The sequence below is a fragment of the Dermacentor andersoni genome, chromosome 1 (genome assembly GCF_023375885.2).
Source record: "Dermacentor andersoni chromosome 1, qqDerAnde1_hic_scaffold, whole genome shotgun sequence".
NCBI classification, from domain to species: Eukaryota; Metazoa; Arthropoda; class Arachnida; order Ixodida; family Ixodidae; genus Dermacentor; species Dermacentor andersoni.
The window spans coordinates 164,288,317-164,314,253 of record NC_092814.1 but is presented as its reverse complement, the minus strand read 5'-3'; the positions used below and the strand labels follow the sequence as shown (position 1 = coordinate 164,314,253).

The following is a 25,937-nucleotide window of genomic DNA, read 5'->3' as shown; positions in this document are numbered from 1 at the left end:
CAGTGTGTCATCACTAGCCCTAGTAATGCTAAGGTGACAATGGCTCCCGCTTTGAGCGAGCGAACGACCGACTCGATAATAATAATAATAATAATAATAATAATAATAAAATGACGCGAGGCGCACCGCCATCCCTCTCGGCGTCGAGCTGCTACCGGTGAAAACGCACCACAGTCGGCTAAAATCCACAACCTAGCACCATGTGAGGAGGAGAGAGAAAGAAACACAGGCGCGCACGCCGCACGCGAGGGGTTGGTGGGAGTGGTGGCGGTGGTGGCGGCGTACGGAGGTCGGGACGTTGCAGCAAGGGGGGTCCGAGGGGGGGGGGAGGTGGAAGGGGGTGGCGAGCCGGCGGATACGTCACACGATCCTCCCTTCACTGCCGCGACTTTCTCTTTCCCCTCCTGGTGGCATGACTTTCCTTTTTTTCTTTCTTTCTTCCAGATCAGTGTGTTACGCGCGCGCTGCTCTTGTTTTCGTTACGTGATTTCCTCCGGCGTCCTCTCTGTCTCCTCCCCCCACCTCCGGACCCGTGGAAAAGGAGGTGTAGGAGGAGCCTCCTCCCGGAGGAGCTCTCGGGCATCCCGAAACGTCATTCCGTTGCAGACGACGCCGCGTGCCAGACGAAGCGCCACGGTGCGAGCGAGGCAGCTGCCGCTCAAGACTACGTCGTGCCTCCAAGACCGTCGCCTCCAAAAGGGGGAGGCCCGGTGCGTGACGCTCAGCGGCCACCATGCCTCGGGCATTCCTCATCACGAACAAGCGCTACAATTCGACCATCGACCACGACGACACCGATCAACACCGTCCCGCCGGTGGCGGCAGAGGTGAGCATTTACGTCCGTCGCTTTTCCTACGGCAACTGTTAAGCACTAGCGCGCACCTCGAACCTGTTTGCCGAACGACAAGTGCAGTTCGGGAGCGACGTTTGTCCAAAGCGCGCAAGGACGCGCTTTCGGCTGCCGAATTCGCGCTTTGGAAGAATGCCCTCCTGCAGAATCTGCAACTTAACGCTTTTTGAACAGGAAACAGCTCCCTCTAGTTCTTTGTCAGGTAAAGCGTCATTGAAAAAAATCGGCCCTTAAAATGTCGGTCGAGATCAGGAATGGAATTAGTGAGGCTATTTATTTATTGTTGCGAGTACACAACGCTCATATTCATTTGTTTTTACTTCGCTCGAGAAAGTGATCGTTATCACGTGAAGATCCATTTAGAATAGCGCCCTGTTCTCCTGCCTTCTTCGTTGCAAAACGACCACTTTCCCGCGTAGAACCAATTTATGATTCTGCGGCCCTAAGATCGCCTGCACACCTCGACACGTTCTACGTCCGCTCCTCAGAACTCTTAGCCGCCCTGACACATTCGCTATCACTTTTTTGTTAGAGTACGTTTCATCTTCGGCGCCACAGAGCTATGCAGTGCACGACGCACTGACTCTCGTTGTTCTCTGGATCTCCGCTCAATGTCCAGTAGGTATTTCTTCCTCTCTTTATTTCCCTCGTCTTTTTAATTTTCGCCGCTCAGCTGAGGAAACAGCGGCTCTGGCAATGACACTTGCGTCACAGACCCAAGGAGCGTTAGCCACACCGGCCTTTTGCAACAACTGCGACTCGAACAAGCCCCGTAGTGCCGTCGTATAGCAAGTATTCGCAAACCGCCGCTTCTGCCACTCGTCGCGCGAAACGCACTGCTTGGCCATCGACGGCAATGGCACTTTACCACACAGCATTCGTGCACTACCTGACAGGTGAGCCAGCGGCGGGCAGCGCACGGCCGCCGAGACCACGCCGTGCCGCTCGGCGCAAGCATGAGGCACCGCGCGCGCCACTTGGCTTTCGGTTGCTGCAGCCGTTTCTGTGGCTACGCGGGTCGGCTGATGACGACGGTTGATTTGTCCCTTGCATTTTGTTCCTCATCCGTATGGTATGAAGAACTTTATTGGGTCCTGAAGGCCAACCCTAGGTTGAGGCGGGCCGCTCCCACGTTGGGACTGTCAGGCCGAGCCCTTCAGCCACATCGCAGGCCTTCTGGACTGCCCGTAATTGGTCAGAGAGTGATTCACTGTGTAGCATTTGCCGCCACCATTCTTGTTCCTTGTCACAGTCTGTGAAGACCGCGGGGCACTGCCAAAGCATGTGGTCAAGAGTAATGATGCCATTGCACTTATTACAGTTGGTTTGAGTTTCCCTCTCCGGATAGATCCTGTTAATAAAATCTGGACTTGGGTATGTTCTTGTCTGTAGCAAACGTAATGTGACAGCTTGGGCTCTGCAAAGCTTACCGTGTGGCAATGGGTATTCCCTTCTGCTTAAATAATAGTGCTTCGTGATTTCGTTATATGTTAATAATCGATCCCTGTGTTCCCCGGGTGCAGTGTAAGTTGCTCGGTCTTGAAGAGCACGGCTAGAAAGTCCTCGAGCTGCTTCATTTGCCACCTCAATGAGGTTTCTCCTCTTCTGTCGTTCTCAAAATTGATTTCGTGTCCTTGAACAGTCTTGGTCGTACGCGGTGCACCTTCTGTCGGTTTGATTTCGTTCGAATGAGCGATTGGAAAACATTTCGTCACCTCATCATACAGGGTGTTATTTTTTTTTTTTCAGCTGCACCAAATTTGTAAAAATTGCCTGTGGCAGATAGCACATTTCTAATATTTGATCTAATTTACTACAACAGGCGGCCATTACTACTGCGAGAAATCAAAATACTTAATTAAATAACTAACATAATTACGTTAACTAACTTTTCAATTATTAACATTACGTCCACTATTTCAATCTACGAATTATAGCCGGTGTGTTTGCAAGGCGCATTCACTTGGAACGAATTCTCAGGACTGCTCCAGTTTCGAGATAATAATTTTCAAAATGTCCCACGAGAGGTGTTGGCGTTACAGTTACTCTTTTTAACAAATGGCTGTTTTATTCATTGAAGCACAAAATCAACTGGAACACCAATGCATATCGTCTGACAATTTGGCGTGTAGTTTACAAAAAGATGAGTTCCCACGCATGCACGTAGCACGCAATGCTGCCATTGCGATGGTTGTAGAAGGCTACTGTTAGAGACAAAGGCCGTGGGGAGAGCGTATGATTCCATCGCGTGTGCTAAGCTTGACACACAGTTCTCTGCTGCTGGTCATAGGGCTGACAACTCAACAGCACATGTAAGCTGTTATCTGATCCACCCAATGTGCACTGAGAATTCACCGACCTCAATCTTACATAGGGAGTGTTTCGCGAAGGAAACACTTTGCCGGAGTCGATGAAACATAGCGTGAAAACTATAGATGAGTGAGGGGTCGCTTCATTCATGCATTTACAGGGGTCCATGACCAAATAATTGGAAGAACGCACAGCTATAGGCAACAGTCTTAGCGAAAACTTGTAATATTTTCCAAAGCTCAGATAGAGGAGACGCTGCAAGGTAATAAAGATAGGAAAATTACTGCACCCCGAAAAAGGTTTTCAAGTAAAATGAATAAAAAAAGGTTCTGGCAATGTGTGTAGTTATTTTTATGGCCAGCTAGGTTTAAGTCATAGTTTAACATATGATTATACTAGGCCACTGGCTGGTAGCTATCAGTCATTTGTTTACAGCACAGGAACGATCATTTATAAAACAAAAACAAATTAGACTAAGCCTGACGGAGACAAAGGAAAACAGGGATATGAAGCAGAAGATCCCACCTCCTTTAATATTAATATTCGGGAGTGAAGAATAACGTTAAAAAAGTCAAAATGAGGCCGGAAGGACTGCAAGAAAGCACTGCACAGAAAACTTCAGCGCAGCGCTATACTAATCGTGCACTGTATAGTAGGTGAAGGAGGATAGAAAGCGTACAGCTCCAGGCAGTGCAAATATACACTTAATACGGCATCATTCATATGCTACCTCCTACTTTTCCTGAGGCATGTTTTCCAATGATCGCGTAATTTTTTTCCCACAACGAGTGAATCGGAAGCAACATGAAGCGCATAAATAACGTGTATTTGTAATCAAATGTTTGCGTACTCAGTGGATGGGCAGTCGAGGGGAGTACATGATGGCCTTGTTTTCTCCTTGCGGTTGTGAAGCACTGAATCAGCCATTATAAGAGAGGGAGAGAGATGGCTTATATTTGATGTATATTTTTTTTTTCATTTAACACGCACTTTGGCATCTCCTGTCTAGCATAGAGAAAAAAATTATAGATAGAGAAAGATAAATGGTCTTCTGGACACGAGGAACCGCTTCATTAAGCAGTCGTCATTGTATACCAAAGATTTAACATAACGAGCCAAGTTTCAACAAGATTCCTCGTAGGCTAGAGAGTAAACTACATTTCTTTCGAACTACTAGGGTTCTCGTTTGCATTTCGGAGGTTATACCACCGGGCCACTAGGGGCGTATTAGCAGATAGATCAGGGTTAATTTTTGAACGTCTGGGTTTCTTGAACGCCTCTCTTAAATCTATAAGTACTAAGTGTGGATTCGATTCCCGGTTGCAGCGGCTGTGGAATGCAACATGGTGTGCTCAGATTTGCGTGCCCATTGAAGAAGTAACCTCCGCCTGTCAAAATGAACTCGGAACCTTCCTCCATGGCGCCCATCATAAGCACCCCCACTCTGTGGTTGTGATGGCTTAAAATCATCAGTTATTGTTTCTTCATTAAATATAAGTACACAGGCGTCTTCGCATTTAGCCTCTATCGGAATACGGACTATCCAGTCTGCGCAGAAGTATTGTTATAAACCTTGTGCGGCGGCAACAAAACGGCAGAATTTCCAGCCCGCTGAGGTGGGTCATCGGGAGAAAAACTCAGATCTAAATTTTGTAGACATGGCGTTACGGATCTGTAATTAATAAAAACTACGACCTCAGCCTGCGTAACAGATTTGCTGTTTACACTTACATTTCCCACACGCAGTAGAAATCAGTCCACTGGTGCCTTCGCATTATGACGAAGGAGCCGCGACGGGTGCTTTTAAGCTGAAAAGCGCAGAAGCCTTGGCCACCGCCTCCAGCACGTCACGGTGGGTCAGACAGGAAGCAAGGGAAGAACCCAAAGCGAGGACGATAAAAAAAATAGAATAAAATGAAAGAGCATAAAAAGAAGAAGAAATGAGTGTTTGCGCGTCCGGGCGACGTAAGAAACGTGTGGATAACGACGGGGACGACAGGTGGCGTCTGCGCACAGAGGCGACCAGCTCGACACGCGCCTAGCGTGCGGCTGGCAACCATTCGTTGACACCCAGGAGGTACCGAACGCGACCACCTTGGTGCACATAAACAGGCGGGCTGCGTCTGTGAGCTAAACTGCACCCACAGCCTTGTGTCTCATCGTTGTTGTATCGGCTGCGTTCTCTCTCTTTTTTTTTTTTTTTAGTCTTCTTTTTCACGTGTAGCTTCACGGTGGCCCATGCGTACGGACCACGACCATACGGGCAGATGGCGTCCACTCTGCCCTTGCAAAGACCGCTCGTGGGGCGCGGACAAGTCAGATCTTAGAACAGCCCGAACCTCGAGAAGCTATGTGCTAGTGAAAGTTTATTAGTGCTTTTGTGCGCGAGCGGCCATATTTCGTGGCGTTTATGCAGTAAATTACATATAGCCCATACCGGTGGACGTTAAGGAGCACTTTTGAGTACTTTGACATGCCTCACAAAGTGCTCGCACGAGAGCATTGTAATAGCGCTTAAAGGTGCGAGATTACCAGTGGTATACGCAGCAGAAAGTGCATGGTGACCACTTTCCTGTCCTCGCTATTGTCAGATCGGAAGACACTCGTCCGAGACTCTGCGCAGTGGCGAGAATTATGCACTGGTCTCCTGCCCCTAAACGTATAGAATAATACGCTTGGAGATTGGTCGGTTTAATTCTCACGTGCACAAAACGTGCATGCCCTTTAAGCTTTACCAGTTAACGAAGATGTCAGATGGCTTTTGACAGAAGCGGCACTTTGACAATGGCATTAGCCCAAATTCCAATGCTTCAGAGTGGTGTTACACACGGTTCAAGTACTTCGGATGACACAATATCGCCAGTCACATTGCGAAGACGTAGAAATGGAATGGTAAAGCAAAAAGTCTCGCAGAACTATAGACAGCCGAGGAAAAAATACAAGGTAGTGAAGCTTAACTTACTTACACGAATCTACGCCTCTGGAGGCAACGTTTGTCGTTATAATCTAAAACGCCGAAAGAGCCTGCAGTGCTTGTCTTTGCAGATTACACAGTGCACTGCTCCTACATAAACCGGATGGTTTACACAGCTTGCTGGCCTCGGATGGACCATAAAAACGTGCGCCCCCTTCTATATAACTTGCTCAGCGCGAATATTAGGTTACAGGCAAAAATGATTGGCCGGCAAGCACGCGGCAGCATCACACAAGCTTGGAGCAAGACTTCTTTTACGACCCGGTAATCACAGCGGCTCGTCGTCCAGGCTCCGCTGACAGGTTCCAGAACTCATCGTGCCTCTGTAGGTATCGAATGACCGCGCATCGTCAAAAATCGTAAAAACATGTCATGTCTGCAGCGCGAAAGAATTCCACATCAATTTTCTGTGCACCTGCGTATGCGGGGGAGAGAAAGAGAGAAATGAGACTTCTTGTTATCCTTGTAGAGTCCTCTCCTCCTCCTCCTGTTTCTCTCTCTCTCTCTCTCTCTCTCCACTCCCTGCCTATCTCTGACGGATGGCAGCGCTTCTTGGCTGTAATACTGCAGTCTTCCAAACGCTCCCCGCTCATCTTTCCATCCCACCTAAATATAATGAAAAAAGAACATAGTTGAAGACAGAGAAAGACATAAAAAAGTAAGAAGAAAACCATACTGTCACTTTTTTCACTTAGCGCCAAAAAGATTGATAGTTGCTGGTGAGTGCTGTCTGACTTGGTAACGTTAGATATCAAGAGACAGAGAGAGAGAGAGAAATAACGTTTCTTTGCACCCGAAAAAAGAGTCCCGAGGAGTCAAGAGTCTTTCTGTCTCTTCGGCTTGCTCCTCACTTTTCAGCTGGCTGTTGCTCCTTTGAGCTGAGCGATGTACAGGGCCATGCGGATTACTTCTCTTTGATCCTCTTCCTTCGAGCTGGTCATTAAAGTCTCCCAGGATTGTCTATCCCTATCTGGTTTATTGTATCTAGGACATGTCCATATTATGTGTATCATGTCCGCCTTTGCCCCGCGGTGTTTGCAATTCATGTTCTCAGTGTTACCGTGCCATCTCTTCATAATGTAGGGGTTGCAGATCACCCCCGCTTGGAGTTGCCTCCGTGTTATCTCTTCTTGCTTTCTCAGTTTCTTATGCGCCTCTGGCAGTGTTTTCCTTCCCATTCTATAGGAAGTGAGAATTTCGCTGTAAGTGTTTATGCCTTCTTCTTTTTGTTGGGGCTCCCTGCGTGGCTGGAGAGGCTGCATTGGTGTACCGGTAAATAACTTCTCGGGCCAATGCGTGCGCTTTCTCGTTGCCGGACAAGCCTTCGCGGGCAGGAGTCCATATTAGGTTTGCTAATTCTTCTGGAATTGGTCCTTTCTCCAATATGTTGAGTGCCTCTTTGGAAATTCTCCCTGCGGTATAATTCCTGATGGCTGTTTTGGAATCTGACACTATGATTTTGACCCCTTTTTGAGTCAAAGCTAGTGCTCTGCAACCTCCACTCTGTTTTGGGGGGTACTGCAGCTCTTTGAGTTCTCACCTTTAGCCTGTGTCGTCACTGAGACGAAACCTGGTCTGCTTATCAAGAATTACCGCGCACTATCTGGCTTGCGTCTGGCTACGCAATGACAAGAAAGGCATGCGTGCTGGTATATCGATAACCACCTTGCTCCGCGTTCACTGTATTGAATTATAGTATATAACTGCAGCATTTCACGTACATTTCTCAGTCTTCAGGTCTATTCGCATGCGTGGCGCGCAGACCAAAGCTCCATTTTGGGTCTCTTTTTCGCTACTATAGACCGAGACACTGCAACACGACGCACGCTCCTAACAGGCTATCCGGCTGGAAACAATTTTACCGCAAAGTTTGGTCACTCTGCTGCGCTAAAACGTCTTAGAAGAGCCAAACCTTCTTTCTTTAGCGATGTTGCCGATATCGAAGAAAAAGCCGAGCGCTGTCTTAGCATGATTGTTACTGAATGTTGAGCAGTTGAATTCGTCTATTAAGTGAGGCGACTTCGATTTTGTTTTCTTTTTGCGCAATATTCTGCGGCGTACGCATTTTCGACTACTGATATGTGAAAAAATCGCAACGTTGCTGCCGAACAAATTTATATCGTATAAATGGGCCTATGCGTGCATTTGTCATAGCTATCGTACCATATGTTGCGCTGAGCATCGTGCACACGTGATAGTGGAGTACCGGATACCGTTCTTCTTTAATTAAGATTTCCTGTTTTGGTTTCCTCTGGCGGAGCAGAAAAAGACAGAAAGGGACCCGTAGATGGCCCAAAGTCCCTGAGTGTCTCGAGCTTAGAGCGATTACATTGAACGTTAAAAAAATATGCAAGAAAAAACCCCCTAGGTGTGCAACACGGGAATGCATAAAAAACAAACGACCCCGCAGCGTCCTTGCACGCTCATCGCGCTTATATCGAGCTTGCAGGAAAAAGACCCCCATCTGAACTGAGGACCACCACTTCCGTCTCTCCATGTCGGTTTATTTTGCGTTTGGATTTGCGCCGGCGGTGTCACGCTTCCATGACGTCACATCCTGTGTCAGTGCACCTCGCAGCGGAGCATCCAGACGAGGTGAAGATGCTGCGCAAGAAGCAAAGAAAGAAAGTTGACGCCCGGCCCACCTTCTGCAGGCGCGACGCACACTTGCGCGCAAGATGCAACCGACGGGAAATCCGCGTGCCAGGACCTGCGGTTGCGCGCGCCCGTGGGCCCGAGATCGCGGCTCTCAAACACCGAGTCAAAATTAACTTTGCGCGGGAGGGGTGCTCCGCAGCAGCGGCTAACGTGCGGGGAGAACTGCGGCGGCCGCGGTGGGAGAGGGCGCTTTCGCTCGGGAGCACGGCTCTGCCAGGTTGCGACGCGAGCGAACAGCAAAAAAATTGTCGCCGTCGGAAGGGCCGGAAGTGGCCACATGTTGAATGCCCCGCTACCGGAAGTTCTTCCGAAAGAAGAGACCACGAGTAGGATACGAGGGCCCCCTTAGGGACGGAGGCTGTTACGGGGAGGAAGTGCTTGAATTACAGCACTGTTTAACAGATTGCACACTGCTGCTAAGAGGCTGGAAAACTTCAGCTCAACCAACGACAGGCCCAGGGAGAATGACCGCTTCTTGCTCCCGTCGAATTTCCTATCTGGTATGGTGCCGCGTCCTTGTGGGCTTTCCCCCATAACTCCTGTGCATCTCAAAGCGATGGAGCGGTGGTCCAATTACATAGCGCCATTGACCTTCGGTTAGGCGATGGGAGTCCCCGACATCGCTTTGAGGTGCGCAGAAGTTATAGTAGCATAAGAACAGACCTGTCGAGTTCGCCTACTTCTGTTCACGCCGAGCATTTAAATCTTTGGTCTGCTGGTCACACCGAGTTGCTCGTTTTCACATTGTACAGCATAAGGAGCGCTCCATGAGCGTGGCATACAAATATGCGCAATCGTGACTATCAGGCAGCACGTTCTATAGCTGCGTACGCCGCTGTCATTGATGGCCGTTTCTTCTTTTTCCTCACGACCTTGAGAGAAAGATTAAGCAAAGAGAGAAAAAGAAGGGATGCCTGTTTATATACGCGGCTGAAAAAAAAAACGATATAAAGAGGAAAAGGAGAATGAACGTGTGGCATGATACGATGCATTAGACTGTTCCCAGGGCCGTAGATGTCCCCAGTAGGTAGATGTACCTGTCTTCAGCTTAACGGGCCCCTCAACAGGTCTAGCCATATTGAGCTGACAAGTGCAGAGCGTACATTGCGCGATAACGGTCGTGTCTGCAAAGTATTACATCGCTACGCGCCGCGGCAAGATCCGAAATTTCAAACCGAACGCCGTTTTTCCTTCTCCTTGCGGCCGCCGCGCTCCAAGCCGGAGGATGACGTACTCGTGTGCCTGCGCCTGCGTGCTGGTGTCCGCAGTGTGACGTCGCTCGTGGTGACACGTGACTTCGAGGATTATTCAAGACAACATCTGTTATCTGTGCGATATGTTGCTTGAATTGATTAATTGAAGTTTAGAGAAATAATAAAACACACAAACGGAATGTCTGCGTGTTTTTTGTTTTACTTCGCACCGAAGCAAGAGAGATGTACTTAAGCTTCGTCTGCTTGTTCCCACGGTCGTGCGGTCAAGTGCGCAGGTACCGAAACTATGCCATTTTCTTCCGTGTTCCAGCGCGTGATTATGCTGTGCGATCCGCTTGTTCTGCCTCAGTATTCGTGTAGCACTGAATTATACCGCCAGTCATGCTTCCTTGTGCACAGCGCGCAAAATCTTGCGCTGCGCGAACGAGACAACAGCTCGCGCGCGACGCCGTCAGCGGAAGTGCGTAGCGCCGAAAAAAAGAAAAGCGAGGAGGAAAAAAATGAAGGTGGATCCTGTGACGTATACATCACGCGATCCTCGAGGTCCGGTATGGGAGAACGCAAGGAAGGAATTTCGCTTGCGGAGGCTAGACGGGTGAGTGGAGAGAGCGTATTGCTTGGCAGTGGAGCCCGCCTGCTGAAATCATGGGTTCGCGGCACTGAAATATTTCTATCGGCTATTAATGATCCGATTTGAAAATTTTTTGCGGCAGAACGCTTCCTGGAGGACACGTAACTTCCAGCGTATAACAAAAATGTGCTTTGGGGCCTGGTGAAGGGCCCTTTAAGAGGAAGCTTTAGCTCGGGTATTCCTATCTAAATACAGTAGAATCGTTTTTTCTCGGCAACCACCGCATCAAATTTGACGAGGTGTGTTGCATTTAAAAGAAAACTTAAAAACCAGTGACTGTTTGTTTCGAATTTTTTATGTAGGTTGTCAACTTTTTATTAAAATTTGCAAAAATAAATTTTTTTAAGAAATCGAAACTATCAAGTTTACAACTCTGTAACTCAGCAATGAAAAATCAAATCACCATCCTGTGAATTGAATCTAATTTGACAAATTTGATATGTTGCACATTAATATATAAAAAGTTAGTAATATGAAAATACAGCTTTTGCAGAACCCTTGTGCACAACGTAATACATTTACGTAAGATACAAATTGACATATCAAATTTGTCGCTTTGAATGATCTAATGGATGCCGTTTCTAGAACCGCGATATCTGTTCTTGATGCAGAGCTATTAATTTTAAACTTTGCGCTTCTATATTTATCGAACTTTCGAATTTTTGAAAATTATTCTTACAAAATTCAGGCCCTAAATCGAAATTCTGCTTCCAACAGTCGCTATAAGTTACCTTTATCTTTCAAATGTAACAACTTCCATTAAATCGGTCCAGGGATTATCTCAGAAAAGCGTTTTTGCGTTTTACATGTATTTGAATAGGCCGTGTCGGAGTTGGGCCCGAGCTAAATCTTCCTCTTAAAGCGATTACACTGAAACTTATAAAAAAAAATGTACAGAAGAAGAAAGAAACCCAAGCTGTGCAACAGGATAATCGAAACAAATGTGTAGCAGCATTCGATCTGCTTTTGGCGTCGTCGACGGCTATGGTCATAGTATTGGACTCTGAAAATATTTAAGAGAGCTGTGGGTCTAACGCCGTCCCAAACCACACTTGTGTCGCCCGCATGAAACCTTACTTGAAAGTCTATAGACGCCGTCGTTTGACATTACTTTCGTCAGAAGACTTACGTAAAAAAAATCTGGACATGGTCAAACCGTTCATGCTTGCAGTTCAAAATGATCCGGAGCGAAGGAATGAGCGTTCAGTAACTGCAGTATAGGAACAGGATAATCTATCGTTTTGTTTTATGCCTACCACTTGTTGTGTACTGGAACCAGAAGCAGTTTCGCACAGTGCCGCCGGTCGAATAGCTTAATAAATACAGATAGGTATGTCCGTTCTCTCTTTTTGAGGTGTGCACGCAATATACTGTGCATATTGTGAAAAAGTTGAAGCTCTTGTGGCTGCAGAGCTTTCCCGCTTTGACTGGGCGTTTTTCTCGTCAAGCGTCCGCTAGCTCGCACAGTTTGCCTTCAGGTGTGCAACAGTATGAAAGAACGCTTTTCTGCGGAACCCCCCAGAGGTTCTATACTGATGCCCCGTCCCTCTGCTGCATGCACAGGCGTGATCTGAAACGCGCGCCCACGTATTATTTCACAGGCATAAGCCAACAGGTACTTTGGCAGTCAGAACGTTTCCGGAATTAGCCACAGAGACAAACAAACAAGAGACCAAACAGAAACAAAAAAAGTGCACCGCGCAGAGAGACACCAGCCAGGGGCCGAGCGGCACGGCAGACAGCGCCTCCCGCTGCGCCGTGGTACTGCAGCCTGCACGAGTTTACCCAGCGGCGGTATTTCACGTTCGGCCCGGTGGTCTCTGGCGCATCGCCAGGCCAGCGCTGTCTGCTAGCGTGTCGTGCGGCAGACAACGCCAGGCTGTGCTAAATCGAGCAGAAGACGACATGCCGACTTGTCGCGCGCGAGGCAAACCTCGCGAAGGAGGCGAAACACAAGCGTTGCGTCGGGCTGCGAAGACGACGACACGGCGGTCTAAGCCTATGCAGGAAACTAAAGGGGAAGGGGAAGCTCTCCGAAGGGGTCTGCGTGCGTGGTTCGTTCATGAGGCAGCCCCCGTTTCGCTCAGACGTCCGTTCAACGTGGTGGCCATCCATTCTTAGCGAGCCACGGCCTGCGTCTCGTCGTCGGCCATGTGCCTCCTTCGCCGGGCGTCTTTCAACCATAATCGACACATTCTCCGCTCCATGCGGGGACCCTTTCGCGAAGGGACGACCGGCAGAACCAAGGTCACCACAGCCAAGTGTAGGCGGAACCACGGCGCCCCCTTTTATCGGCACCTGCGCACGCGGATCGAGGCTGGCTTCCGCGCGAGGACCTCGAGCGCTCGAGTGACTCAAGTGTCCGTAATCTGGCAAGCAGGGCCTTAGACGCACACGGCTTCTGCCTCGTGTTTCACTGAAGCAGATCGTGCCCCGTATGGCCTCTGAGGTAGCCCGTCCGCCCGGCTGTTTTGGGTGCGCAGAACGAGCCTGTGGTTAGCCGCGTGTCCAAGTGCGGCGCAGTTCGCAAAATCGGCATCTGACATGTTGAAACGTGCAATTTAGAATCGGCAGACTGTAGCTGAGTTGAACACGCAGGTTTCTGCGCTCTGTGGACTAAGAAATTCAGTGCTATCGAAGAGTTATATCGATATACATTATATCGGGCCTTCAAAAACTTTCACTGTGTTTATTTTAAAGGCTATGCAGGAGCTATGTAAGGGCGGCTTACATGAATATTTTAGGATTCTTGGCGTGGATATTGGGTGCGGAAAAGTACAGTCGCAAAATGTACCATTAAATAGGATTCAATTGAATTTCTTCCATGCCTGCTCGCTTACGGTGTGCATATCATATTTGAAACTCGACAAACGGTCGTATTTTATTTTCTTTGATTTTTCTTCGAGGCTCATCTCTCAATATATTCGCTGAATTTGTCGCCCAGTGAAGCCAAATTTCCAATTCTGAGGCGGGAATGTCAGCGCAAGGACTTGACCCATGGGGATGCTCACCGCGTGTTGCAGGCGAGTGTGAAGGCAGCGCGTAGATGATAATAGCTGCGCTCTCGCTCTCACCTGTCGAAAAGAGGAGGCGAGTACGCGACGAGTTGCGTCACTCCTGTAAGGCGCGTCTCAGGATGCAGAATTAGCCACGCTTATTTGGCCATGCCTATATCTTGAGATACCAGCCTCGCAGAAAAATTGAACTAAATTAACTTGCCTTGAGATACGAGTGTCTCCAAACTCCCGATATAAACGCACGCAGTAAACGCAGAAATTATGAAGCCAATAATGAATGTTAGTTACCTGCACGTTTTCTGGCTGTAAATACATGCACATGGTGTGTCCGCCAAGGAGACTAATGCATCTGTCCAAGACCCTTCGCACATTAGTGTACATCCAGCTTTGAAGCTACTGTATAATTCACTATAGTTCGGATCAAGCAATTGATTAACTGCGACCTCCTCTGCACAGCATTGGTGTGGCCAGAAATTTTTTTTAAAGGGAGGGCAGGTGCTTGATCGGGGACGGGGAGTGTGAGGGGGGCAGGGGAGGGCAGGTTGCTTGCAAACACAGAATCTTCCGGAGGGTGGGGATGGGGGGGGGGGCTACGTAACTGCTGCATAGCAATGTTTTTCTCCGGTATGGCGGAAAGCACAACGTATCGACATCAGGGTACTTTTGAGCGCTCTAGATGGTTTATGTTTATGAGCCATATTTAATTAACCTAAGTTATGCGTAAATATATCGCGTTTCCTAGCCATTTGGCCAAATGTCCCCCCGAGCGAACCCAGCAAAAAGAGAAAATTTTGAATATCATTTTGCAGTCGTGCATATGACCATTGACATGCTGCTCTGCATAGGTAGAGGAAAAGCGATTAAAATATTCCAGAGGACAATGAATAAAAATGACAAAAGAAATGTACGAGTAATTCTGATAATAATATTGCAGATGAGACGATGGCGAAAAATTCAATTTTTTTTCTGTCATGAAGCGAATACAGCTTTCCGAGAAGGCCAATTTCTGAGAGGTAACAGATCAAATAAATTCAAGGCCTGCCGCAGTTTTGAAGGACAGTTCATGGAACCTAAGATGGCACGTAATGTTAGCGGAGCATGAAAAATCTTGTCCATTCTGCACTGAAGACAATCTCTTGTCGCGGTACACAGGGTATTCAAGTAATACGTGTTCCACTGTCTCTAAACTGGCACAGTTATCACAGTATATATAGGCATCGGGAGTACGCCCTATGCGACACAGATAACTGTGTCGAGGGTGATATTATAACGGACTGACGGGGGAAGTAGTCGTGAAATTCTTGACCTTACAGTGGGGTCAACCGATCGTAGGAAGTTATCTTCATAAAGCGGCATACTCCAGAGACGATACCTTTCTTCAAAGGCACTTTCTTTTTTTGCCACGTTGGAAGCGTTGGCTTTAGTAAAATTATATGATTCTACAATTTCTGTACTGACGTCTATTTGGGACAGCTTCATCCGTTGTTGTTTTCGTTTTCCAAAACACCGGAGTGGCCAGGTATCCACTGGAAAGTGATGCGATGTCCAGTAATGTTGACCTCATGGTAAAGATAGCTAACGGGATGGCCTGCAGGTCGTTTGTTATAGCGCCTGTGAATGTTCCACATATTTTATAGAGCTACATTCAAATCCGTGAATATGACCCAGCGCCTCGATGACTCTGGAAGCACTTAAAATAAAGGCCTCCTTAATGCCACATAGCCCGGTTGACGTTGATGGTGTCGCTCGCTCCAGGGGGGAGGAAAATGCCCTGCATAGGTCAAAAAAAAAAAAAAGATCACTGTTCAAAAAACGGCGATGAGCTGCAGAAGCCGTCAGAGAAAATGTGGGTTGCGGTTGAATACTCTGTGAATATATTCCAGAGCAGTTCGATTGGTCGCTGCTTCAGGCATATTGTCTTCTGCACTTGTTCCAAATATATGGTACAATACCAGTGGGTAGCTGTCCCTACGCCTCCACGTGAAAGTCATAGCAATACTTTTGTCGGGAGACCTCTTGAATTCACGTAATCCAGAATGTTTGCCATCATTCTCTGTAACATTTACCCGTTAATTATACTATAAACGCATGCACGTCGTTCTGTAAGTGTTAGCGCGAAATTTATTTGTGTCGCGTGCGAGTGAGGTCTCAGGTGTTCCATTCTTATATGACCACTAGCCATTTTATCACAAATCAGTTCTGCAGAATCCCGCAAGGTGGAGAATCCCTGCAGCGTTACATAAGAGAGACCTGATTGTACGACTGACTGTGTGTAACAGTGTGCACTGTGTGACGCTATGTATGTCTGTACGTCCACGTGAGCCTCTGCGTGTTATACTGCGTATGCCTGTGCGCCTCTGCGTATGATACTGCATGCGTGACTGTGTGTGACACTGCTCCCAAGGGTAGCATCGATAGTTCCTTCTTGCTTCTTATCTTTAATTTTCTCTAATCTTTGGACACTTTCCCCAGCACAGGGCAGCCAATCGGAGATGTCCTCTGGCTAACCTAATTATCTTTCCGTTTATTTTATCTCCCCGTCTCTCTCTGCCAGGGCCGCGCTTGCGGGTGGACACACTGCGCTTCTTATTTACCGGCGGACGGATTGCTTTTGGTGCGCAGAGTTGTCAGTGGCGTAGCATTGTTGGGCTCGGGCACGTTGGGCCCGCCACTGACCAGCCAGTCTGGCTTTGCAGAGAACAGCCCCGAGCGGCGCGTGAGCACAGCCGAGGCACCTGCCGACCACGAGGCGGAACCGTCGTCGCGCGGCCCGGAGGCGACGGCCCAGGGTTGCTGGGCCTCCTGGAAACCAGCCAGCCCGCGGTCTCCCGCTAGCCTCTCGCGCACTGTCACGCCTACCGTGTCTGAAGAGCCGCTCAGCCTGACGGTGCACGATGCGCAACCACAGCTCTCATCTGCAGCAGCAGCTTCGGCGAGCATACTCGCTGCAGTACTGCAACAAGTGCGAACTCTTCAGGTGAGACGCCTTCCCGGCGCAAACAAGGAAAAAAGATGCTTGCCTGTTGCAATCATAAACTATATGCACGTCACGTAAACAAGTCATCCCCTGACACCGCGTTCCGAGAGGTTTCATTGAGATCAATCGAACTAGGGCATTCTCGCCAAACACCATAGCTCCTTAGCAGGACTCTGGTGCGAGTTAGTTGCTTCATGATCTCGAAGCAAACTTCGGCCAGCGCGATGAAAACGAGACGAAAGACGAGGAACACGGAGTAACACACACGAGCGCTGACTTCCAACTGCTTATTTTCAGCATCCAAGCAATATTTATACCATAACTTTAATAAAAATTCTAAGAAAACTTGCAGTCATACAACCTCTGCGATATTGCAACGTTACATAGCCTAAAGGAAATTATCCAAACATTTTATTTCCTTATCAAGCAGTGACAGTGACGGTCAATTGATGCATTTCTGATTCGATTTAGTTATGTAGTAAGCCTCCTATAATCTCTATCTTTGTGTTATCTGTGTGTCGCTTCAGGAACTTCGTTTTTTTTTCAGTACCGGCTTACACCCGCATCTTTTACAGTGGTCACACATGTGACCACCTCTATTGCTGAGCACTGCCAGACGGTGCTCGCGTGCTCTATCGTTGAAACACCGGCCTGTCTGTCCGATGTAAGAAAGGCCGCAACTCAGTGGAATCTCGTAAGCCACGTTACGTGTGCAATCTGTGAAACAATTTACATGCATCCTATAGAGAAACCCACACGTGCCTCTTTCTTTGTCAACAAAGGGCATAATTTTGCCAGCTTGCACGGGGTGGAAAGCAGCACGTTTACGTTATGTCTTCCCGCAACCTATTTTACATTGTGGGAGATGCGGTGAAGGTACGGGATCACGTACGTTTTGTTACGTTCGAACTGGGTTTTTTGCGGCAACTTCTTTCCTTTCACTATTTGCAAAAGATTTCCCAAACTTTTTTTTTGACATAGGCCGAAGGGTAACCAGCATTATTTAGACAAGGGGTCTGGTTTTTAAAGCTAACATCTATTTTATGGTGACAAGACTTAACGAGCGCGGCCTGAAGACACGTTGTAGGTAACTCCCTTTTTAGCTAACCCTGACTGGGCACCGTCAAAAGAAAGAAGGCTTTCTTCGTTCTGGGATTATACATGTAACATACATGCAGGGCCGTGAAATCAAGTTGCAAGTCTAAGAACTGAATTTTCGTTGCTCCTGGCTTTTCGAAAGTGAATGTTAGCTCCTGGAAAGAGCAATGAACTTGCTGATGACGTCAGCAGTCATACCATCTAGGTTGGTTTCATCAGGGGGATTTAAAAGTACCAGATAATCGTCCACATATCTGTAAACCTTAATTACCTGAAGGTCACTGATGTCCGCGGCTACGCGCCTGTCCAAAGATGTCACGAATGGCGGTGCGCAACCGAAGAGCTTGTGTATATGTCTATCTTTTGTACGTAAAACGTGCCGTCAAAACAAATGGCATTAGAATTAAAATAAAGAAGTAAAAGCTCTGAAGATTGGTCATTACTCAAACCAGCCGTGTTTTGAAAATTCGCTTCTCCACAAACATCAATCCTTTCGCGAACAGCGACAAACAGAACATCGTGAGGAATGGAGTAATATAAATCTATGGAGATCGCTGTGGTTGCACGCTGTCCGAATCCTTCCCCACATCTGCTGAACTCCAGGCGAAAAAATGGATCATCATACGTCGAGGTACTCGTGTTTCGCTGAAGATAGAGGCCAATTTCGTGTTGCCAGCTGTGCCTTTCAGAAACGGTAGCCCCGAGGGGGAAATCTGGCTTGTGGGTCTTTCCTGTGAAAAATACTCGCAAGGAACAATTCTCGGCCTGCTCCACAGATTTTCTTAAAGAATCCAGCTGGCAATTTTTCAACATAGCGGCAGCAACCTTCTTCTGTTGTTATGGGATAAAGTCTGTACCCATGAAATTCTTCTCAACGGCCTTCATTGCCTTTGTCTCAAAAAGCCTTCCGGCATCATGCAGACGGAACCGCCCTCTTTGTCTGCCTCTTTGTCTGTTTGTCGCTGTTCGAGAAAGGATTTATGTTTATGCAGAAGTGAATTTTCAGAACACGGCTGGTTTGAGTAGTGACTCATCTTTAGAGTTGTTACTTCTTCATTTGAGTTCTACTGCCTAAGATGGTTGCTTCTGGTTGCTGTAAGGTGCATGTAAAACGTTTGACCGATTGTACACGTAACGTAGCGAGGTTACGAGATTCCACTTAGTTGCGGCCTTTCTTATATCAGACAGACAGGCCGGTGTTTCAACGATAGAGCACGCAAACACCGTCTGGCAGTGCCCAGGTGGTCACATGGGTGACCATAGCAAAGATACGGGTGTAAGCCAGTAGTGGAAAAAAATAATGTTCCTGAAGCGAGCCACAGATAAAACAGAGTGAGAGATTATAGAGGCTTACTACATAACTAAAGCGAATCAAAAATGCATTAGTACACCGTCACTGTCAATGCTTGATAAAAAGATAAAATTTTAGATGGTTTCCTTTAGCCTATGTAACGTTGCACTATAGCAATGATTGTACGACTCTGAAGTTTTCTTAGAATTTTTGTTAAAGTTAATGTATAAATACTGCTTGGACGCTGAAAATGAACAGCCGGAAGTTAGCGCTCGTCTGGGTTTCTCAGTGTTCCTCGTCTTTCGTCTCGTTTTCTTGGCGCTGGTCAAAGTTTGCTTCAAGCCTATAGCTCCCCCTGCAAGGAGCCGGAACTGCATGCACGCCAGCTTAGCGCTCGGCTCATTTACAAGAAATTGGGACATCGCTCGCTAGCGCCACGTATCGGCAGCTGGTGAAGAGCACCCGCATAACTCGCACAGCCTTTTAAACATTGACTGTGGCGCAACACTTGTTCATGAACTAAAATTACTTCACTGACGTGACGTGCACGCCATTCTCGCCAAGTGACAAGTCTGTCTTTACTGCGGAAACTCTTTTGAGCTCCATGACCTTGTTTACGTTCGCATTGAAACTCGGGGATGTGTTTAGAAAGATGCTATCAGCGTAATTTGCATTCAACCGCTCAAATCGTCCTACTGACGTAACCATTACGACACACTCTTGGCACATGTCAAGTTTGGTTTGATTCCGCAAAGTCACCGAGGTTAGAAAAATACCTTTGTAAAAGACTCGCGAAGAAGTTGTGGTCTGAAGGTAACCCAAACAACGGGACACTGAGAGGTCATTTTTCGGTTCAACAAGAAAAATACAGAGCCTCATAGCAGACAGCGAGACCGTGTAATGACGCAGAGCTCAAAAACTATAGTCAAAAGGACCATAAACTAGGTCACTTAGAATTTTCTGTGAGCACAAATGATAAAAGCGTAGGTGTTGCATTACCTTTTATTTATTTGTAAATTTTTCTCTCGTGAAACGTAAGTTTACATCATAAAGTGTGCGTTTCTGATAAAATAAAACTCGCCGTTACCATTATTGATAGATAAATAACAGGAGTTGTTTACAGTCAAACTTTAAAAATTTTACGCCATGAACGATACCCTTATGCTCTGCGTGTAAAGGAAACCCAGTCGTTAAATTTGACTTTTGAATTTAGTAACCAAAAATTACCTCCAACTCTGGCCAAAACACAAGCTAGTCCCCGAATCGCAAAGCAAATCTACAATGCAGTGGAACGAACGTGCAGATGTGAGCCGCTAACTAACGATGTGAAACGAGTCCCTAGGGAATGAAATGACTCCAGGCAACACACATTTAAGAGATACAATGGCTACTAACAAGCCGAGGAAAACGTTCGAATGGCGGGTGACGGTGAGAGCGGCGAACTCGATAATCTGGTCACGAGGAGCGCTGACAAGGGCCGCTTTCTGTCGCAGGAGCCCGGCGCCAGCTCGCGGCTCTCGAGCAGCGGGGCCGGCGAGCCGTACTACGCGTGCCCCGAGTGCGGCAAGCGGTACAGCACGTCGAGCAACCTGGCGCGACACCGGCAGACGCACCGCAGCGTGACGGACAAGAAGGCGCGCCAGTGCCCGCACTGTTCCAAGGTGTACGTGTCCATGCCGGCCTTCTCCATGCACGTGCGGACGCACGGCCAGGGTTGCCAGTGCCCCTTCTGCGGCAAGTGCTTCTCCCGGCCTTGGCTGCTGCAGGGCCACATCCGCACGCACACCGGAGAAAAGCCGTTCAAGTGTTCCCAGTGCTCCAAGGCGTTCGCCGACAAGTCCAACCTGCGCGCCCACGTCCAGACCCACTCTCCCACCAAGCCGTTCGTGTGTCGCCGCTGCGGGAAGGCGTTCGCGCTCAAGAGTTACCTCTACAAGCACGAGGAATCGTCGTGCATGAGGGTCCACGCCGGGGCTCCGGCGCCAGCCGCGGTCAAGGCGGAACCCGACGTGTGAGCCAGGCGGCGCCGGCGCGCGCGTTGGACTTGCGACAAGCGCCGTCTCCCAGTGCGGTTGCCTCGCCCTCCTTGGCGTCCGCAACGGCGTCGTCTCGGCGCCGTGGCGCAGACTCTCTTTTTCGGCTGTCCGGCGCCTCGTGGGTTTCCTTATACCGGTTCTTTCTGTAGCCACTGTGGCAGTGATGATGATCTTCGGCCCGCCGAGGTCGGCACCCTTATCAACGTCCGTCCATTTTCGTACACATGTTGTTGAAGTGAGACATCAAAAAAATATGTAGCATAAACACTGCTCTCCAGGGTGCTTAAATGGGCGCGGCTTAATCATCGTTAACTATGTGAACGCATTAGCCGTAAAAGAGTTGATTACGGTTTGTCTTCGCCAACCTATACTTCGGAACGAACGCATTCGTGCAAGAGAAAGTATTCTCTGAGTTCCTCCCTCCATCTCTATTTTCTTTTCTTTTAAATGCTTAAACATAGTCCGTGCCTTTGCACGACTTACTATGCATGTGAGGTCGAGTTTCTCAGCTGATCACAAGAGTGTAGCGCTAGTCTACGATATGTGCCCAGCATGTCAGCATTGTTTTCTGCCTCTTGCATTTAATGAGTCATGCACAACGATGTCTTGACTTGTTTGGGCTCATGAAGGGTGCTTATACAGCAAATACATATGTAGTTAGACAGCATATATTTGCGAGCATAGTGTCATTATTAGTATCATTTCTACTGAGGAGTTTCCCATTCACTACCAACTGTATCAAAGATATTGGGTCGGTGCATAAATTCATGTCATTGTGTTTATTTATTAATGTTTTAAACACAGAAATTAAGCATAGAGAAAAACTCTAGAATATTCCTGGTGATGTTTTTTTTTTTCTTCTCAAGTGCGGTGTCTAAAACCTCCGCAGATGTGAGAGCATCATGAACAAAAAAAAAGGGGTGGGGGGACGTGCAGTTTTATTATTCTAAGGATATTCCTAATGCAATAAAATATTCTGTATTAATTTAGAAACAAAACGGCATGAACTCATGCACCAACCTACCTATGCAATATACTGAAGGGTATTTCTTTCTATTCACGTGATTCTTTTCCTCAAGCGACGCAGTTTTCATTGACAGATTTCCTCTGCTTAGTATTACTCAAATCTATTTACTTATTCTTTTTTTAATTGCTTTAAGAATACAACAAGAGGGAAAAAAGGCCTCATTGTTTGGAAGTATACGACATAGAAGAAAGCTGTGCATTATTCTATCTTTATGCTTTACTTCCATTCTTTATACTTGGGTGTGTAGTATTGTACACGTCTTTTTAGAGGAAAAAAGAAGTTTTTAAAACAATGCGCTTGTGCTCTACCACTTTGTTTTTAAAGTTTTTACCTAAAATATCAGATAGAAACTACAAGCCAGCGCCTCTTAAAGTGCTGATATGTTGGCTCATTCTTACGCTGCAGAAGTTTGCCTAACGGCATAATTGAATATGCTATGTACAAATGCAGGCCGATTTTGGCTACATACGATGGCGAGGCTTGTGGGAGGGTCCAAAATGCCAAGGATCATATACTCCGGTGTTATCGTGGGATGAAGACCCACTGTTTGCAGTTTTTCTACAGCGCCGAAAACGAAGTAAACGTAACCATAATGCACAGCCGACATCAACTTAACCTGTGTTACTTAATTTTTCGTTTGCTTCTTACTTAAGGCGTAAGTCAGTGCCGCTACCAGTCGCTTTAGTACTGACGTGAATGCTTATATTTTACAGGTCAAGTCAACATATTAAAGAAATAGCAACGTGTAGTTCTCTTTTCCTTGCATACCCGACAAAAATGCTTACATGACGAAAAAACGTACCAGGAAGTGTCAATATTTGCATTTTTAAATGTTTTCCTTCATCAGATAAGAGTAGCCCAATGCTGAAACAAATAATTTTTTTTGCCGGCGACTCTAAAGCTGGAAATGGTGATAGTGGAAGTAGCGGCATGGATGTGGTTACTGAAGTTCAAACTTCTGTGGACGTGACTGCAGTGGATTTCCCTCGACATAAGTATCAGGAAAGGACCATGCGGCCCTTAACATAGACAAAGGGAAAATATTTATTTTGGGCATCTAACGTCAATTCATAGAATCTAGTTCATGATCAAAAAAATTGTTCTGGGCAGCTCTGTCCTGAACGGAGTTGAGTTTTCGGCGGCAAGTCTAAGGATCATGTATTATGTAGCTCTAAAACGCTGGCAGACCATGGTTGTACATAGAGTCGACGATGACGTTATTCGCACCTGCTCCGAGCGAAAGCAGTGCAACTCACAAAACGTCCTTCTTTGTCTGTCTCATCGCGAACATTTATTACGAGCATTCCTGCAGCTTAGCAGCAAATACACTTCGACATTCATTCACGACGTGCCTTACCTTTACATCAATTTCATCGAATCAGATGTAACCTATTTTTAGACGTGACCACCTTTTTTTCCTTGTTGTGAGAACAGAAGTTGACGTTTACTCCCTATATTTACCTCTGTGTGTAACGCGCGCGCAGCCGCTGGTGCGATGGGGCTAGAGTAAGTTCCCTCGTCACAGGTGCCCTTGTTAGCGCCTACATACGTGAGCTGTCCACGTTTCCGAGGGCATTCGTGCGAGAAGTTGGCTGGAAAGCACTTTTCGTCCAAGTCCTCGGGTTGTGCTCCGATCGCTAGCGCACGGTTAGGCCGGCCTGTGCAATATGTTTGCCGTGTAACTCGTCGTTCCCAGTGTTTCTTTAACATAAGCTCGTTGAGGCGCGCTTGTTGCTCCCATGTTGACCGCAAGGGCAAGGAGAGCACGCAGCTCAGAGGCGTCCACAGGAGGGAGAGCGACGGGGTGAGGACACCACTGAGCTGCTCGCTCTTTCGGGCTGCGGCTCGATGGCGAGCGTTGCTGGAGCCTGGTTGCCTCTGCAGAGCAGGACGCGGCACTCCGGTGATTATCATGGTGTCGGTGTCAGGATTGGCGTGCGTCTTCCGATGCATGCTTTCTCGAGCACCGACTCCCATCGGCCGGTCGACGACCGGCGGTGGAAATTTAAATTCGCTTCTGCTCTGCAGAGAAAACGGCGCCATTGACGAAAGTTGAGCCCTCGCTGCAGCGCGACGCCTTATACCATGGCACCCTTACAGCCCTCACCTCTGCGCCCCCGTTCAAAGTATAATGCCGTAGTTGTCTGTTGCTCTTATGTGTTCGTCGTTCGCGCTTAGTCAGTGTCAAGAATGGTTGGGTCCGATTGAAGACCGTTATATTTATGGCAACGCAGCTGTGTATACAGTGCTCAGTATTCAGCCGATATTTTTCCCATCTTTTTTTTCTTTAAAGACCAGCATCACCGCAAGTGCCTTATTACGCGCCGTCCGACGGCGGACGAGCTCGCGTTCTGTTGCTGAATAGTTGGACGGAGAAATGTGTCCAGTGCCTTGAAGCTAGTATAATACATGACGTGGATATATTTACGGCCACAACAGCAGATACCACGGACTATAGAAGACGTCCGCCTTACACTGTTTGTTTGTACAGCGCGTGTGAACGGCCCTGTTTTTCAATCGCTTTTTCAGCGTTGGAGAGCAATAACTCTAAGTGCCTTGACTGTATCTTTCTTTTTTTTCTTTCTGTTTGAATGATTTCTAAATATAATCCACAAGTGCCTTGTTTTCGTTCGTGGACGCGGGCGCCGCTTTGTGCCTGACGTCAGAGTGCGACAAACAGCTGCTCGGATGAGCGCATGAAGCCAAAAGCTGTGAGCAACGCTGTGTGAGTGCGGCCCGTGGGTGATTTTCGGATACTTTTTTGTGTTCTCCCTGATGTGGTGCGTGAGTGTACATGTTCGAACGTGTTCCCGGTTGTCGAAATGAAAGTGTATAATCTCACTCGCGGCGCTTTCTTGTTGGCGCGAGCCTCGCCTCACAGAGAGGCGTTGTCAATACTTCAGCGTTGGTGCGACGGGTTGTTTTCAAAAAAATAAATAAACGAAAAGCGTATTCCAGAAAAGGACGAAAATTGAGGCTCTGGATTACGACAGAGTGGACGGTGAAAATGTAGCGCCGACCGATAGATCGACGAATTTTCTCGCAGTTTAATCGGCACCTGTCGCGTTCAGCGAAATTCCGAAAACTCGTAAGCGAGGTGTAACAGTCGGATGACGATGCTGTAATCTGTCAAGACGTTCGGCTGCGGCCTTACGTGCCTCACGGCGTCGGGGCATTACTTATTTTCGTCCGACGGGAAAGTAAAGACTTTCTGAGAGTTATATCCATTAGTAATAGAAAACAGGACAATTCATTTTATTTGTCGGCTTCGTATCATTCCCAAATCAGTTTACTTTTCTCTCTCTCTCTTACTTTTTTTTTTCCTTTCTTTACTTCGCCCCGCCCTTTCAGAAGGGAAATTGTGCTCAAATTAACATTAAAGTCCAAATTTTGGGGCAACACTCGGCGGAAATGTCGCTCGTTCACCTCAGGTGCCGTGCACTGCGTCCGGTATGAACAACTGTTCTCAGTAGTGAGCTCTGCCTTCCATAAATGGTAGAAATGAAAGTGCAAAAAAAGAAGCTTGATTCTTTGTCAGTAGTGTGAAGTGCTAAACATGAAGCGTCAACTGGAGCTTCTACTGGAATATGACAGTGTCTGTACCAATGAAAGCTGCTTTTCACGGAGGTCTTTCTTTACTATCGTCCTGTGTGCCGGAAATATGTACCCTGCTGCGTCCTTGAAACCAAAGAGGCTAGTCTTGTTTAGTTGCGCGACCTTATACTTACTGTACTCTATACTGTGTATTTATTTCTATTTGTATGACGTATTTTGCGCTCGCAAAGAGCGACCTGATCTGTATCTTTCACCTTCCTGGCTTGAAAGAAAGTAAAACTATCATGCATTGGTATAA

At 47.4% G+C, this 25,937-nt stretch overlaps 1 protein-coding gene across 1 annotated transcript; it reads left to right on the top strand.

Annotated features, from left to right (window-relative positions):
• Nucleotides 1-573: 573 nt before the first annotated feature.
• Nucleotides 574-25,937, top strand: LOC126547340 (uncharacterized). The gene is made up of 3 exons (XM_050195312.2): nucleotides 574-827; nucleotides 16,352-16,632; nucleotides 20,515-25,937. The coding sequence occupies exons 1-3, from the start codon at nucleotides 734-736 to the stop codon at nucleotides 21,034-21,036; spliced, it is 897 nt and encodes a 298-aa protein (XP_050051269.1). The 5' UTR covers nucleotides 574-733; the 3' UTR covers nucleotides 21,037-25,937.